Genomic DNA, 12706 nt, shown 5'->3' on the forward strand with positions numbered 1-12706 from the left:
AGTGAATAGTGATAATTTCTTGATATCTTTGAAATGAAGGATATTTCAATGACAGTTAAAACCAAGAAAAATGTTTTGTTTTTTTTTTTTAAGTACTCAGATAATGCAATATCGCTATGGAAATAAAATGAACTTTTCTGAAATCAATAAAGTAGACTTAATATGGATTTATGAGGCATTTAAAAATAACTTTAAATATTCTATTTATAATAAAGCAGTCAATTACTTGTGTCAGCAGTTTTCATATTGTGTCACATGTTAAGGTTAAAAATGAGGTTTGTGAGATAGGGTGTAGCCGTCACATTAAGGAAAACTCTTAATTCTAAATTAAATCAGTATTGAAGAAGTAGTCAGTGATTTACTGCTCAGGGAAAAAATTGGAATGAGTACCAGATTTGCCTTTGGTTTAGTATTGATGAAATTAAAGCCTGCTGTCCTTCTTAGTGTGTCTAGTTAGGTCTATATACTAACTCTTAGGACTGTAATCCATAATTGGTGTGAGGATGTGTGCTCAAAATACCACGTGTAGTGTAATATTTTGGAATATAATTACAGGTAAATACGAGAGCTGATTTTAACCTTAACAAGTCTGTTCATCAGTCCTAGAGGTACACGGCCCTACTAATCTTGACAGTCTTCAGAATCAGAGGAACAAAGCAGTCTTGTGCAAATTCACACACACACTCGAATGTGTGGATGTGTGTGCGTGCTGATAACAGGAACACGAGATGGGAGAAGACAGGTGGTTCCCAGAATTATTCTACTTCCATTTTAAAACTGTCTGATATTGCCCTTTTTTCAGCTCCAATTGAAAATGCAAAATTTAGAAGATTTTAGTTAACTCAAACATAGCTTTTCAAAACAGATGGAAGTGAGAAAGTGACAAAAGAATTGTGACGGAAAAAAAAAAGCAAACAAGATAACCACAACAGAAGCTGTTCTAGGATGCTGGTGATAAAATGGAGAAATGAAATGAATACAGAACAGAAAAAAATAAAAATATTGTCTCTTCTCAAAATATCTACAGTCGGACTAAAATGTCAGCAGTAACAAATACTATTGACTGCTGAAGGGCCAGTTCTCTTTAGTTAGGATAGGATATGATAAGAAAGAGTTTCCAGAAGACCGCAGAACAAGAACTGCTTCTTAAGTAAAGCAGAGTAGCTTGCATGCTGCTAAATCTTGGCACCAGGTGAGAAGATAAGATGAATTGATTTAGGAACACTAAGTATTTAGCTCAAAAGCAAAGTTAGATAGTTTTTAACTCCCAGCATAATGTTCTCTGTGCACCTTATTAATGAGCCCTTCGTCAAAAGTACAGAAGCAGGCTTGAGAGTTGGGTCAAAACTCTTTTAGTGCTGGAGCAGTGTTTTTATCATGTCTGTTCTCTGATTCACTTTTATCATCTTAGCTGAAGAACTAATCAGTAGAATTTCATCCAGGTTTGCCATCCATCCTGTGCAGTGCAAGGCAGGAACATGGGGATGAAGGTATTCTTGTTCCAGGGTGACTCCAGTAACAATTAGACTGTTATACAAAATGTTTATTCTTGTAATTACTTGCGATGGCTTCCCCCTCTTTCTCCCTGTTTCAAATGGAAGCTGGGGAACTCATGCATTTGAATGGAGATAAGTGTTTAAACTTAGGGAGTTTCAGGCTGAGAACCATTATCCTGGAGGCAATCCTGTGAGAGGCTGCCAGTTGATGTGTAAGTCCAGGAGGGTGAGATAGAACAACTGTTGTGGTTGTGTTCCTCTTATCTGGTCGGTGTTTTGTCACACTCAGCTAGTGTGCCCTGCTTGGCATACTGGCAGCTGTGAATCCCTTCCTCGGGTGCTGTGAGAAGCAGCTTAATTGGGCATATAACTTTTACTTCTGATGTTAATCACCCTCCTTGCTTACAAAACTCATCTGTCTGTGAAGGTAGGCCTTTGCTCAGGAAAAGGGAGCAAACAGTAGCTAAAAGAAGAACTGACCTAAAGTCAAGTGGGAGGCTCAACATGACTTGGCAATGTGTGTCTGCAGCCCAGAAAGCCAACCATATCCTGGGCTGCATCCAAAGAAGCGTGACCAGCAGGTCAAAGGAGGGGATTCTCCTGCTCTACTCTGCCCTTGCGAGACCCCACTGGAGTACTGCATCCAACTCTGGGGTCCCTAACATAAAAAGGATGTGTTCCTGTTATAGTGAGTCCAGGGGAGAGCCAGAAAAATTATAACAGGGCTGGAGGACCTTTCCTATGAAGTCAGGCTGAGGGAGCTGGGGTTGTTCAGAGCAGAGGGCTCAGGAAAGACCTTAAAGTAGCTTTCTGGTACTTGAAGGGGGCCTACAAGAAAGCTGGAGAGTGGCTTATTTTTACAGGGGCATGTAGGGGTAGGACAAGGGGGTTTTGCTTTAAAGTGAAAGAGGGTAGGTTTAGATCACATATTAGGAAGAAATTCTGTACTGTGAGGGTGGTGAGGCACTGGAACAGGTTTCCCAGAGAAGTTGTGGATGCCCCATCCCTGGAAGTGTTCAAGACCAGGTTGGATGGGGCTCTGAGCAACTGGTCTAGTGGAAGGTGTCCCTGCCCATGGCAGGGAGTTGGAACAAGATGGTCTTTAATGTCCCTTCCAACCCAGACCATTCTATGATTCTATGAGGTCGAGACTAAATCCACATTTCTGAAGCCATCCTGCTCTGAAGAGCAGGAAAATAATTAAAGCACTTATAGAAGTTACCTGGATACTCTTCCTTTGCATAATTTCTGAATAACATTACTTCTGTTACTCTGCAGTATGTGCTCCTGCTCATACCAAACCACAAACAAAGGGATGTTGATCTGAGACAAGTGTTTGTTAATATTTCAATCCCAAATGAATGACAGCTTTGTGGTATTGTAGTCTAGGAAAGACAGCTTTGACCTGTCATCAAGATGGAAATTTTATTTTTTTAAAAGTCCAATACTTTAATTTTCATGCTTGAAATCCACAGCTTCAGAATCATTACAGTATTTTTATAGGAGAAATACTTCACTATAATTTTAGAAAACTTTAAAAATTATGAAAATACTAGTTCTTGCCTGTTTAGAGGACTCACAGCAGAGATGCAATTTTGCTTAATAAGTAAAAGAGTTGGAAAATAATGCTACTACATACAACACCCTTTATAAAGTATTTTAAAAATAAGTTTTCTGGTATAAGGATGGGACAAAGTATGATAGATCAGGATCCAAATGTTTACTGGCATGTTTTTAGACTGGGAAGCCTAATCTGATTATCACCTCTGCCTCCATCCCACACTTTCATCAGTATTTAATGTCAATAAGATTTTAAAATCAAAATTGTAAGAGTGAAGAACTCCAAGGAATCCCTTTGTATTTCCTGTTGTCAATTTATGTTCCATTGTCATCTATAATGCATATGATTCCTCATGTATTTACAGAATATCACGTTTCTTTGCTTAAAGGTGTTAACATCACTGTGTGCTTCTGCAAAAAAGGACAAAGATGTTTTAAAAGGAAAAGGGGAAACTGGCAACAGTTTCCTCTTACCTTACTTGCATGGGCTGTCAAATTTTATTGCTTGAAAATTGGCTGTGAGGTTTTTTGTTTTTTTTTTTCCCCCCCAATTATCAGGCATTTAATTATATTTTAAAATGTGACTTCACATATCAAACCATTATTGTTTATAGTGTAAAATTAACAAGTCCTTCACATTTCTGTTTTACTTCTAGATGCTGATTATTTTTTCCCTTTTGATTAGAATGATCTGATGTATACAGAAAATTACTAGAAAATCAGTAGTTCCATTTCCAGTTTTGTATTTTACCAAAGTATTTAACAGTTGCTACTGAAATTTTTGTAGAAGTTTGGACACTAGTTGCACAAAGGTAAATTTACTTCTTACTTCTTCATATTGCAACAGATTTAGAATGTCAGTACTGATAGATAGTTGGCATGTTCTTGGAACAAATACAGATGTTCACATGTATTTCAAGCACTGAATGTACTAGATCTTTTGGATATATATTGTCACTCATCCTTGAATTTCAAGTTCATTTATTGGACTTTGCAAATCACCTTTTAACGAAGTTCTCAGAACATTGCTTTGCTTAGCTAAAATTAGTTCCGCTGATTTTGCCAATGATTGAACTTAGGCAGTAGTAACTTTGCTAATTTTTCTCTTGTGATCAAAATTTAGTAGAGTGTTCACCTGTCATGAGCTGACATGTCTCTAATGCAAGTTTGGGTTTTCCTTAAGCAAACACCCTCAATTGAGGGTCCAGTTGGGAGGTTCAGTTATGGGGATACAGTGGCCTATTTTTGGTTTTGGCATTAAGTTTATTTTCAAAGGGCAACTGAGCTTGCTTTCTTTTTCAGTCTTTTTGTCTTCTTGTAGAAAAATAGAAGTGAGGTGTAAATGTATGTATATTATAACGATCCTTGGTGCTGTAATCCTTTTGTTAAATGACTCTCTGTGTGAATGAGCAGTTACCAAATGGCACATGTATTCCTCATGTAAACAGAGCAATTTGATGTGCAAGCAGTTGAGACATGGATAAGTTTTATAGAGAGGAAAACCAGAAACTACTGTTACGCCTGTGATACAAACCTAATATTTTCTGAAGCTTTAAGTTTTGACTTATAAAGAAGGAATATATTTTTATTAGGAAGATGAAAAAAGGTAACTTTGGGCATAGTGGGTTTCACAGACTGTGGAGACCATGCATGCGCTTGCTTCTAATGTAACAGCATTCATAAAGCTAAGAATCAAGACTGTGACAGGAGTTGCTCTGGGTTTCTTTTTGTACTTAGCCAATTGGTTGGATGGTTAAAAACTGTCCAGTTAGAGAGAAAAAAAATATTTAAAATGTTAACTGTACGTGGAGAAGGATAGCTGCACCAAATTAAAACCTTCTACGGTAAATTAAGTAATATTTTAGACAACAAAATGAATACATAATAGAGAAATCAACTTTGAGTAAATCTACAAGAGCTGTGCTCAGCCATGCCTTCTCTGAATTTGCTATATGGAGGCTAATATTTTTGGATGTGGTGTATTGTTTATAGTGTAAAAACATGATCTTATCACAGAGTAGGGAGAAGCCTCAGAACTGATCTTTTGTTAATGTGAAATTTGAGCCTGCTTTACAGCTGTATGGTTTTGATGTATATGTGCTTGTGTTAAACACATGAATAATTCACTGAATACTAGTACTACTTGGGTACTTAAAGTAAAGCACGGAGGGTGGGTATTCGCTTTAGTTTTCCCTGTAAGGGTCAAGGCACTTGAGCAGAGATTAGTTGTGTCAAGGAGGTAGCATGCAGAGTTTCCAGCAGCGTAATTTACCACCCAGAGCTCTTCCCATAGAGGAGAGTGGTTGGTATCTAAGGGAAACAACTCTTCTTGTTTTTTATCTTAATAAACCTTTTAGAATTTACAGTAATACCTAGCACAAATGCATTGCTGAGTTAAGAGAAATCAAGCTCTTAATCTGAAAGTTAAGGTATCAACATGATTAGGTAAACCATGTTTAGGATTGTGTAATTTTGCTACTTTGTTAATCTGTAATGCATTAACTTTGCTTTTGTAACAGAAAGTGCACTTTTGTTAACTCATATCTAAGACTTTCTCGACTTTTGCGGGAGAGATTTAGAAAACTGCTCTTTTGGTTAAGACTTAATGTTTACATACTGCAGGGAAATCTGAGGATCATGAAAATCTGTAGTGGTAAAACCGTTTTGAAAATGCCATTTTTTAAGTATCTAGTAATGGATCTAGGACTACACTCCTAGGATACTGGCATGCTGTGATGAGTAAGGTAAATAGTCTTACTCTCCCTAAATATTTGAGGCTATGTAAGGAGTGCAAGAAACCGAAAAGGTGTTTGTTCTGATATAGTAGCAGTCTGTTTTATGGGGAAATGTAAAGCTATGTGGAAATGTAAAGAGGAAGATATAGTACTTAAATGCTATGCTAAAGGCAGTGACCTGTCAGTGCACAGCTTATCACAAGATCATCCACTGGCCTTAGCTTTTGCACTTTTTTGAGATTCTGAGCTTGTGTGGCTCAAAGAAGAAATTAGTCTTCTGATTAAAAGTTGAGTATTTTTCCAGGTGTGTTTGAGCTCTCCCTGCCCAAATTCACACCGAGATTCAGGGTCAGACCTCAGTCCCTTGAGCCTGTTGGCTTCTCAGTCCCTATCTCACAGGAGGCTGCAGTGCTACTGCTCTTTTAGCACTGGTTCATAGGTTGGTTGTCTATCCAAAGAAGTGGAGCCCTATCTTTCAGCTTTCTGGACCTTGAGGACTCTGGTTTGTAGCTATCATTGTAGTGTAAAGTGCTGTTTCTCAGACATGGACAGAAAAGGCCACCTAGAGAATTTATCCTTATTAAAAGAGAAGAGGGTTGCACCTCATCACATTGATATACTGCAATAAAATGGGTTTGCAGTAAACTTGTGACTTTGCTCACACATGCAGCCATTTGTCTCAGTAACAGAAAATATATCTGATAATATACTAAAATAATTCTTTGGTGGTTTCCCTTGGATTCTCCAAAGGCTGACCACACTGTTCCCCTGACATCTGCGCTCATTTCACATTTCACTGAGCTTTCTCTGGCCTTTGTTGCCTCACAATTAAACCAGGCCTAAACTGCTGTGAAACCACAGTCTTTTCACCTTTTTGAAGTTTTTGGATGAACTCCTAAGATACATTATCAGCCAGATTATATAAATTGTTTGTAAGATTCTCTTCAGATCTTGAGTAAGGAAATGCACATTTGACACAAGTGTCAATTTATGGGATATTCTGTCATACATAAGCATGAGGGAGAAATTCACAGCATATTCTTCAATAACAAAATGTTACATAGAGCTAGCTTCTGGAAGATTTGACACCATAGGTATTTAATTTTTAGGATCTTGTTTGTCTTCTAATCTTACAAACTCTTCTATGACTAGAACTTGCTTTTGGTGATTTGGTAATGAAACTTTCACCAGTTTCATTCACCAGTGATAGTTAGGGACTTTATAGGCTGCACCTAACTGTGCTTCATACAGCCTTCTGAGAGGCACAGTAGATGTAAAATATGAACTAGGCAGTTCAAATTAGATATTAATAGAAAGAGTTCATGCCTTGGTTGTCTTTTTCTTCACTGATATGGTTTTTAAACACTGTTCATTATTCTGGGTCATCTAATCTTTTAAAAACAAATACTTCTATCTTGAGTTCTTTGGCTTTTGACTAAATAACAGTTATAAAATTAATTTCATGTTCAGACATACTAGAAAATATCATCGGAAAAGCCCCAGGTACTTGTTTCTGTCAGTGAATTAACACTTGCATAGCTTTGAAATTAATTGTTTAGTGTGCTCATTACTCCTAGAAAAAATAAATATGTTCTCATTATGTTCACTTGGTGAACATATGTATCTTACACTACATTTAATGTTACTTGCTGTGAGGGAGATTACAACTCTTTTTTAAGGAAATTGGGTAGATTAATGGAATGGGGTGGGTTAAATTGTTCACCACATGCATTCCCTAGCATGCCTAGGCTACTCTTGAATTTTAATTGATGTATATAAAAGAGCTTAGCTGAGGAGGCTCTATGAAGCAACTGGAGTAAATCAGGATATAACCTGTGTATTGCAGGGTTTGGGCTAGGTAAATATGCTATATGCTAAAACAAAGAGAATAACACATGGGAGTGTATTTTATGCCCACAATCATAGTCTGCATGCACACAGTTGCATTTTCAGCAGGTCCATTGTGACTGTATGTGTATTGATCTGTGGTGAACTTAAGCAGGTGTTTTGGTGCTGTTAATAAGAAACTTTGCCAACAAGCTAGGGGAAGTGGGCAGAATCCATGAAACCAGCAAATTTTTACTTTGTCTTGTTAAGAAGCTTACACAGTTCTAATGCTGCAACCTGCAGGTAGATTTTTCTGATCCTCATTCTGACTTTGAATTACCAATAACAAAGATGAGGATTACTGAGGACTAAATACTCCTGGTGCAACTCATTGGTTTCAGTAGGAGGCTTTCCAGAAGCAGAGGAATCTGAACTATTGAATTTTTTCCAAACTTACTGTTTTGAGTGAGGGACATTGTCCACGTAAGCAAGACACCTGGCTAAGATTGTTACTTTGGGGCAGAGAAAGGAAAAAAAGAAAAAAAATCCAAAGATTTCACAACGTAGTGCTTTAAAGAAAAGCTTTCAAAATCTGAATTAGTGCCATATATTTTACAAAGACAATGCTAGACTAGCAGGACTTTTTGAGGACTGCCTTGAAGTTACTGAAGTCCCACCTGTGATTTAAATTGTACTCTTTTTCCTAACAATGTGCCCTCTCTGCCTGCTTCCCCTATCCCTCTTGGCTTTGGAGCATTCCCAATAAGCAAGCATAGTACTTCCATAAATTTATATTTTATTTTGCTGAATATGCATTTAATTAAGAATCAGATTTAATTGCAATAGCTTCTTCTGATTTCAGGAAAAGGGTGGCTTTATGAGATGGGAATAAAGCGTTGTGTGACTTTTAACGAAATTAAAAGTGAAATGAAATGTCCTTACCAGAAATTTGTTGCATCACTGGGTAGCAAGTGCCAGACCTGCCCTGATTTAACCAAAAGTGCTGTGTCAGAAACAGGACTCCCAACTGGAGGGTGTATTCTATCCTGAGTGACTGCTTTGAAATCGCTTATTTGGAGTAATATTAATTCAAATTTTTTATAAATTACTTACTGTGATATAATATGCTGTTTTAAAACTTTTACAGTCTTTTGATTAATAGATGATAGTGAAAATTAGAGCTAGTATTTTTTGTGTAGCCTTGTTAGTCATACAGTTTAAAGTAGAAGCTAAGCAATAAGCATCTAATGAATAGCTTATGGTAAGTTTATTCTCAGAAGCTGTGTTAGTGTTGGCACAGATCAACATAACCATTTGTCACTAAATTCTCAAAATTTAAAAACTGTAGCTATGACTTATACATGCTAGTTGTTCTCCATGTACATTACATATGAGTAGTTTAATGCATTTTAGGATACTTGCAACCTTAATAGCTATTAGTCACATAATAACAATATAATATGTTCCCTTCCAGAAGAGGATGTATTCAGAAATCAAACCATTCTTCTATATTTTGTAGCTTATAATTGTTGTATTTCAAAAGACTTAAAGAAGTCATTGTCGTGGGTTATTATTAAAAGAATTCCTTAAGGTAGTTGTATTTGAGGAACTCATCTGCAAAATATACCGGTTTGCATTCTGTAGACAGGCCACTCAGCTTTCTTCCCAAAGTGAAGTCTTCAAAATAATCTATGGAGATAATGAAAGAAAGTATAATTCTTTGGTGGTGTGCATAATCATCAGCACTGTGCAAAGCTGCAGGTTTAGCTCTACTGTGCATGTTGTGCAGCTGTGCCACGAGTCACAAACTCAACATGTGCATCTGTGTACCTACTCATAGCCCCATTTCTTTCTCCATCAACCTAAACAGATTTCTACACAAATACAGAAGTGTTATATTCTGATTTGCAGCCATTAATGATAATGGATTTATACCTACTTTATTTTTAATGAAATAAATGTGACCATTTATGTAAAACTGTAAAGATATTATTCAGAGGTTCTGCTTTACTATACAAATAGCATCTTCATGTGAAATCCAAAGTTCAGAGTACTTTGAAAAGGAGTGTATTATGTACTTGCATTCTCTGTTGAGGAACTTGAGTCTTGCCCTTTTAACATCTGGAGAGATCAACAGCTCATCTGTCAAGAATGAGAATTTATGGAGCAGAATAAGCATGGAATTCAGACAAGCAAGATTGCAGAACCCCAAATAATTCTTCTCACCACCAGCTCTCGTCCTGCTCAGATGACCAGTGTGTTAGAGAGACTGGAGATCTCAGGATTCCTTTCTTGCATGTCCAAAGTGGTTTATTTTTGTGCATATGTTGTTATTTGCAATACCGACTGTAGAACTTTCTTCTCAGTAATTTTTCTTCTTAGTTGCTGACTTATCTGCATTTATTTGTTAAATTTACTAAATGTCTGACTAGCCATAAACTGTGAAAAACCAACCAGGGAACTGAAATGAATAGGAAGAAAACACCCTCATGGATTTTCGTTTCTGACAGTTCAACAGACCCAGAAACATTTACATTACTTTCCCATCCAGGCAGTTAACGTCTGAGTTGTTCTTAAAACACCAGAGATCTCTAGCTAGAGCAACCACTCTGGTCAGCAATCCAAGATTTAGGCAGGTAGTATATTATTTAGGTAGTGGGAATATAAACAATTTTTACATTGTATAAATGATTTAGTGTTTTCTGTGCCAGTTTTATTTCAGATTTAATTCTGGGACATGCTGTGCTACGTAGTCCTTTTGGATTTCTGCAACTGTTGCGCTTGGAGCCATGCTCCTGGTGCAGAATTCCAACAGGAGCAAACATATGGGGATTCTTCCGTCCTTGGCTTGCCCCGCCATTTGTTCCATGTTTTAAACCAACTGGTGCTGTACCCAGTGGAGTACATCTGTTACAGTTTATTGCTAGAAATTTGCAATTCATTTCAGTTTGCTAAAATAATTATAATATTCATGGCCAAGCATTAAGCAATTACAAAAGAGAGAAGACAAAATTTTGCTGAAGTTTGTGTGTAATTCAGAACCTACTGCCCGGTTTCTGTAATTTGGCCACTCAACAGTCAGATGTGCTCCAACAATTGAGTTTGATTATCCTGAGAAATTAAAGTATCAACTGAGATGCTGTAAATGACATCCCTTATGTGGATGCCCCTGCTCTGTTTTAATTAAGAGTGAAATAAATTGGCATAAACCACTACTGACTGCATTTGGTTGCCCACATCTTGCCTGAGGTACTCAGCTGGGGAACACCTAGAAATGGAGCAGTCTTTACTGCTGGAATTGTGGAAGCACATCCAATAACACCCTTTAACTCTTTCTGAAAGTCAACAGCATGTAGACTGCTAAATAGTCTATACCTTTTTGAATGTTGTACCCCACTTTTATCTTTGTGCTTCAGGCAAGCTGGGAGTTACTGCATTGGGCTATGTTGTTGTTTGCAGGTAGGATTTTCAAGTAGGTGAGATTTCTGGTTTGTAGGAAAAATGAATTACCAATCACTTCAGATTAAAGCATTAAATAGTTGGACAGAAAGTGACTCCTTCACATTTAAAATAAAAAGTCCCCATTAATGTCAGTACAATAAAATCTTAATACAACAAATTATTGTTTCATCATTATCACCCACTCAAGCAGACTTTTAAAATTAGGAAACATCTTGATATAATATTCATAACCCTATTGTACTCATCATGTTCCGCCTCCATTTCTCTAGGTCAGTCTTGCACATCTTTGACATATAGTAGCAGAATAAGCACACCCAGTTCACCACAGTGGAGACATATAGTGCTGAAGTCCATGTTTTTTGAAGGCAAACTTACAAAACTAATTCCAGGAGTTACAACCAACAATGTGCCTGGTTTGGTTCTCCCTCACAGACCTGAGTCTGGATGTGTCTCTTACGTGCCTTTCACACTCATCCCTTGAATTAAATGAGGTCAGTTTTGCTGTGGAAACCTGTCACTTGCCTGATTGGAAAAAGAGCTTGGGTTCCAAAAAGCGAATTTAATTTGTTGAGTTACTCTAATACAGGGAAAGACACTAAAAACTTCTTTCTGCCTGTTGTCAGATCATCACCATGACTTAAAAGTGTGGCTATATTTCCTGGATTTGTTTGTATCCTTGCAAATAAAAGCATTTTATGATAAATGAGTTAGCTCATCAGCTCACTAGGTGTAGAAGCAAATTATTGTGCGGGGGAAGTTGGAGTTTATATTGAAATGATGAAACATTCAGAAATAAAACAGATCCTTTTTAATGTTTTTGGTTATCTTGCTTTACAAGTGTTACTTGGAGTGATATAATGAAGCAGAATTATGTGTTTCTATATGCTGTACATAAAAAATATCCATGGGAATGGAAACCATTATTAAGACCATTAAATATAATTTTGTTTTCTAGTAATCCTAGAAATGTCTTTAAATATTCATAATCTAAGTTGTGTGGACAATGTGCATCTAAACTAATTAGTATGGAGTTGGGCTATAATGTTAAATAATTGTGTTTTGGTTTTGCATAGCACTGTAAATAAGTGTGTAAGGTGTGATTTAAGAGGCTTTGAACTTCCATGGAAATTTTATCTATATTTTAATGTTTTCTATTCTCTTTTTACAGAACATTCTGGCTTTAAATCCCCGAAAACAGACACATGCAACTCTTCATTCAACTGCAGCAAAGAAGCAAGTAAAGAAGCAATGGAAAAGGAATTCTGACAAAAGCTGTTCGGTAAGAGCATGTTCATTATTGCATCTGGAACATGCAGTAAATCATTAAGGCTGAAATCACAGTCGTGTGAGAGAGAAATTGGAGTTTCTTGTGTTATTCGGTAGCCAAATTTGGCTTCTATTTTGCTCCTGTAGATACAGTTACTTTGTGATGAACTAACTACTTTTCAGACCCTATTGCGTGTTATCCTTTTTTCCTTTCTGCTGATTTAGTAAGTCTTCGATGCAACTTTTTCACCTTTTTTTATGAAGTCTGATCCGTCTCAAGTGTCAGCTCCTGAGTCACATGGAGCCCCTTAACTTCCCTGAGTAGCCAGCATCGGCTGCATCTTCTGCCACTTCCTCCTT

General features: G+C 37.0%; 1 protein-coding gene across 1 annotated transcript in view; it reads left to right on the top strand.

Annotated features, from left to right (window-relative positions):
• DPYD (dihydropyrimidine dehydrogenase) overlaps positions 1–12706 on the top strand; it is a 338474-nt gene that overhangs the window by 10514 nt on the left and 315254 nt on the right. Inside the window, exon 3 of the mRNA XM_029963231.1 lies at positions 12247–12359. Within this exon, the coding sequence (XP_029819091.1) occupies positions 12247–12359 (113 nt within the window). The remainder of the gene's footprint in view (positions 1–12246; positions 12360–12706) is intronic.

The sequence above is a fragment of the Manacus vitellinus genome, unplaced genomic scaffold (assembly GCF_001715985.3).
Source record: "Manacus vitellinus isolate BGI_N305 unplaced genomic scaffold, ASM171598v3 scaffold_56_pilon, whole genome shotgun sequence".
In the NCBI taxonomy this organism is placed as follows: Eukaryota; Metazoa; Chordata; class Aves; order Passeriformes; family Pipridae; genus Manacus; species Manacus vitellinus.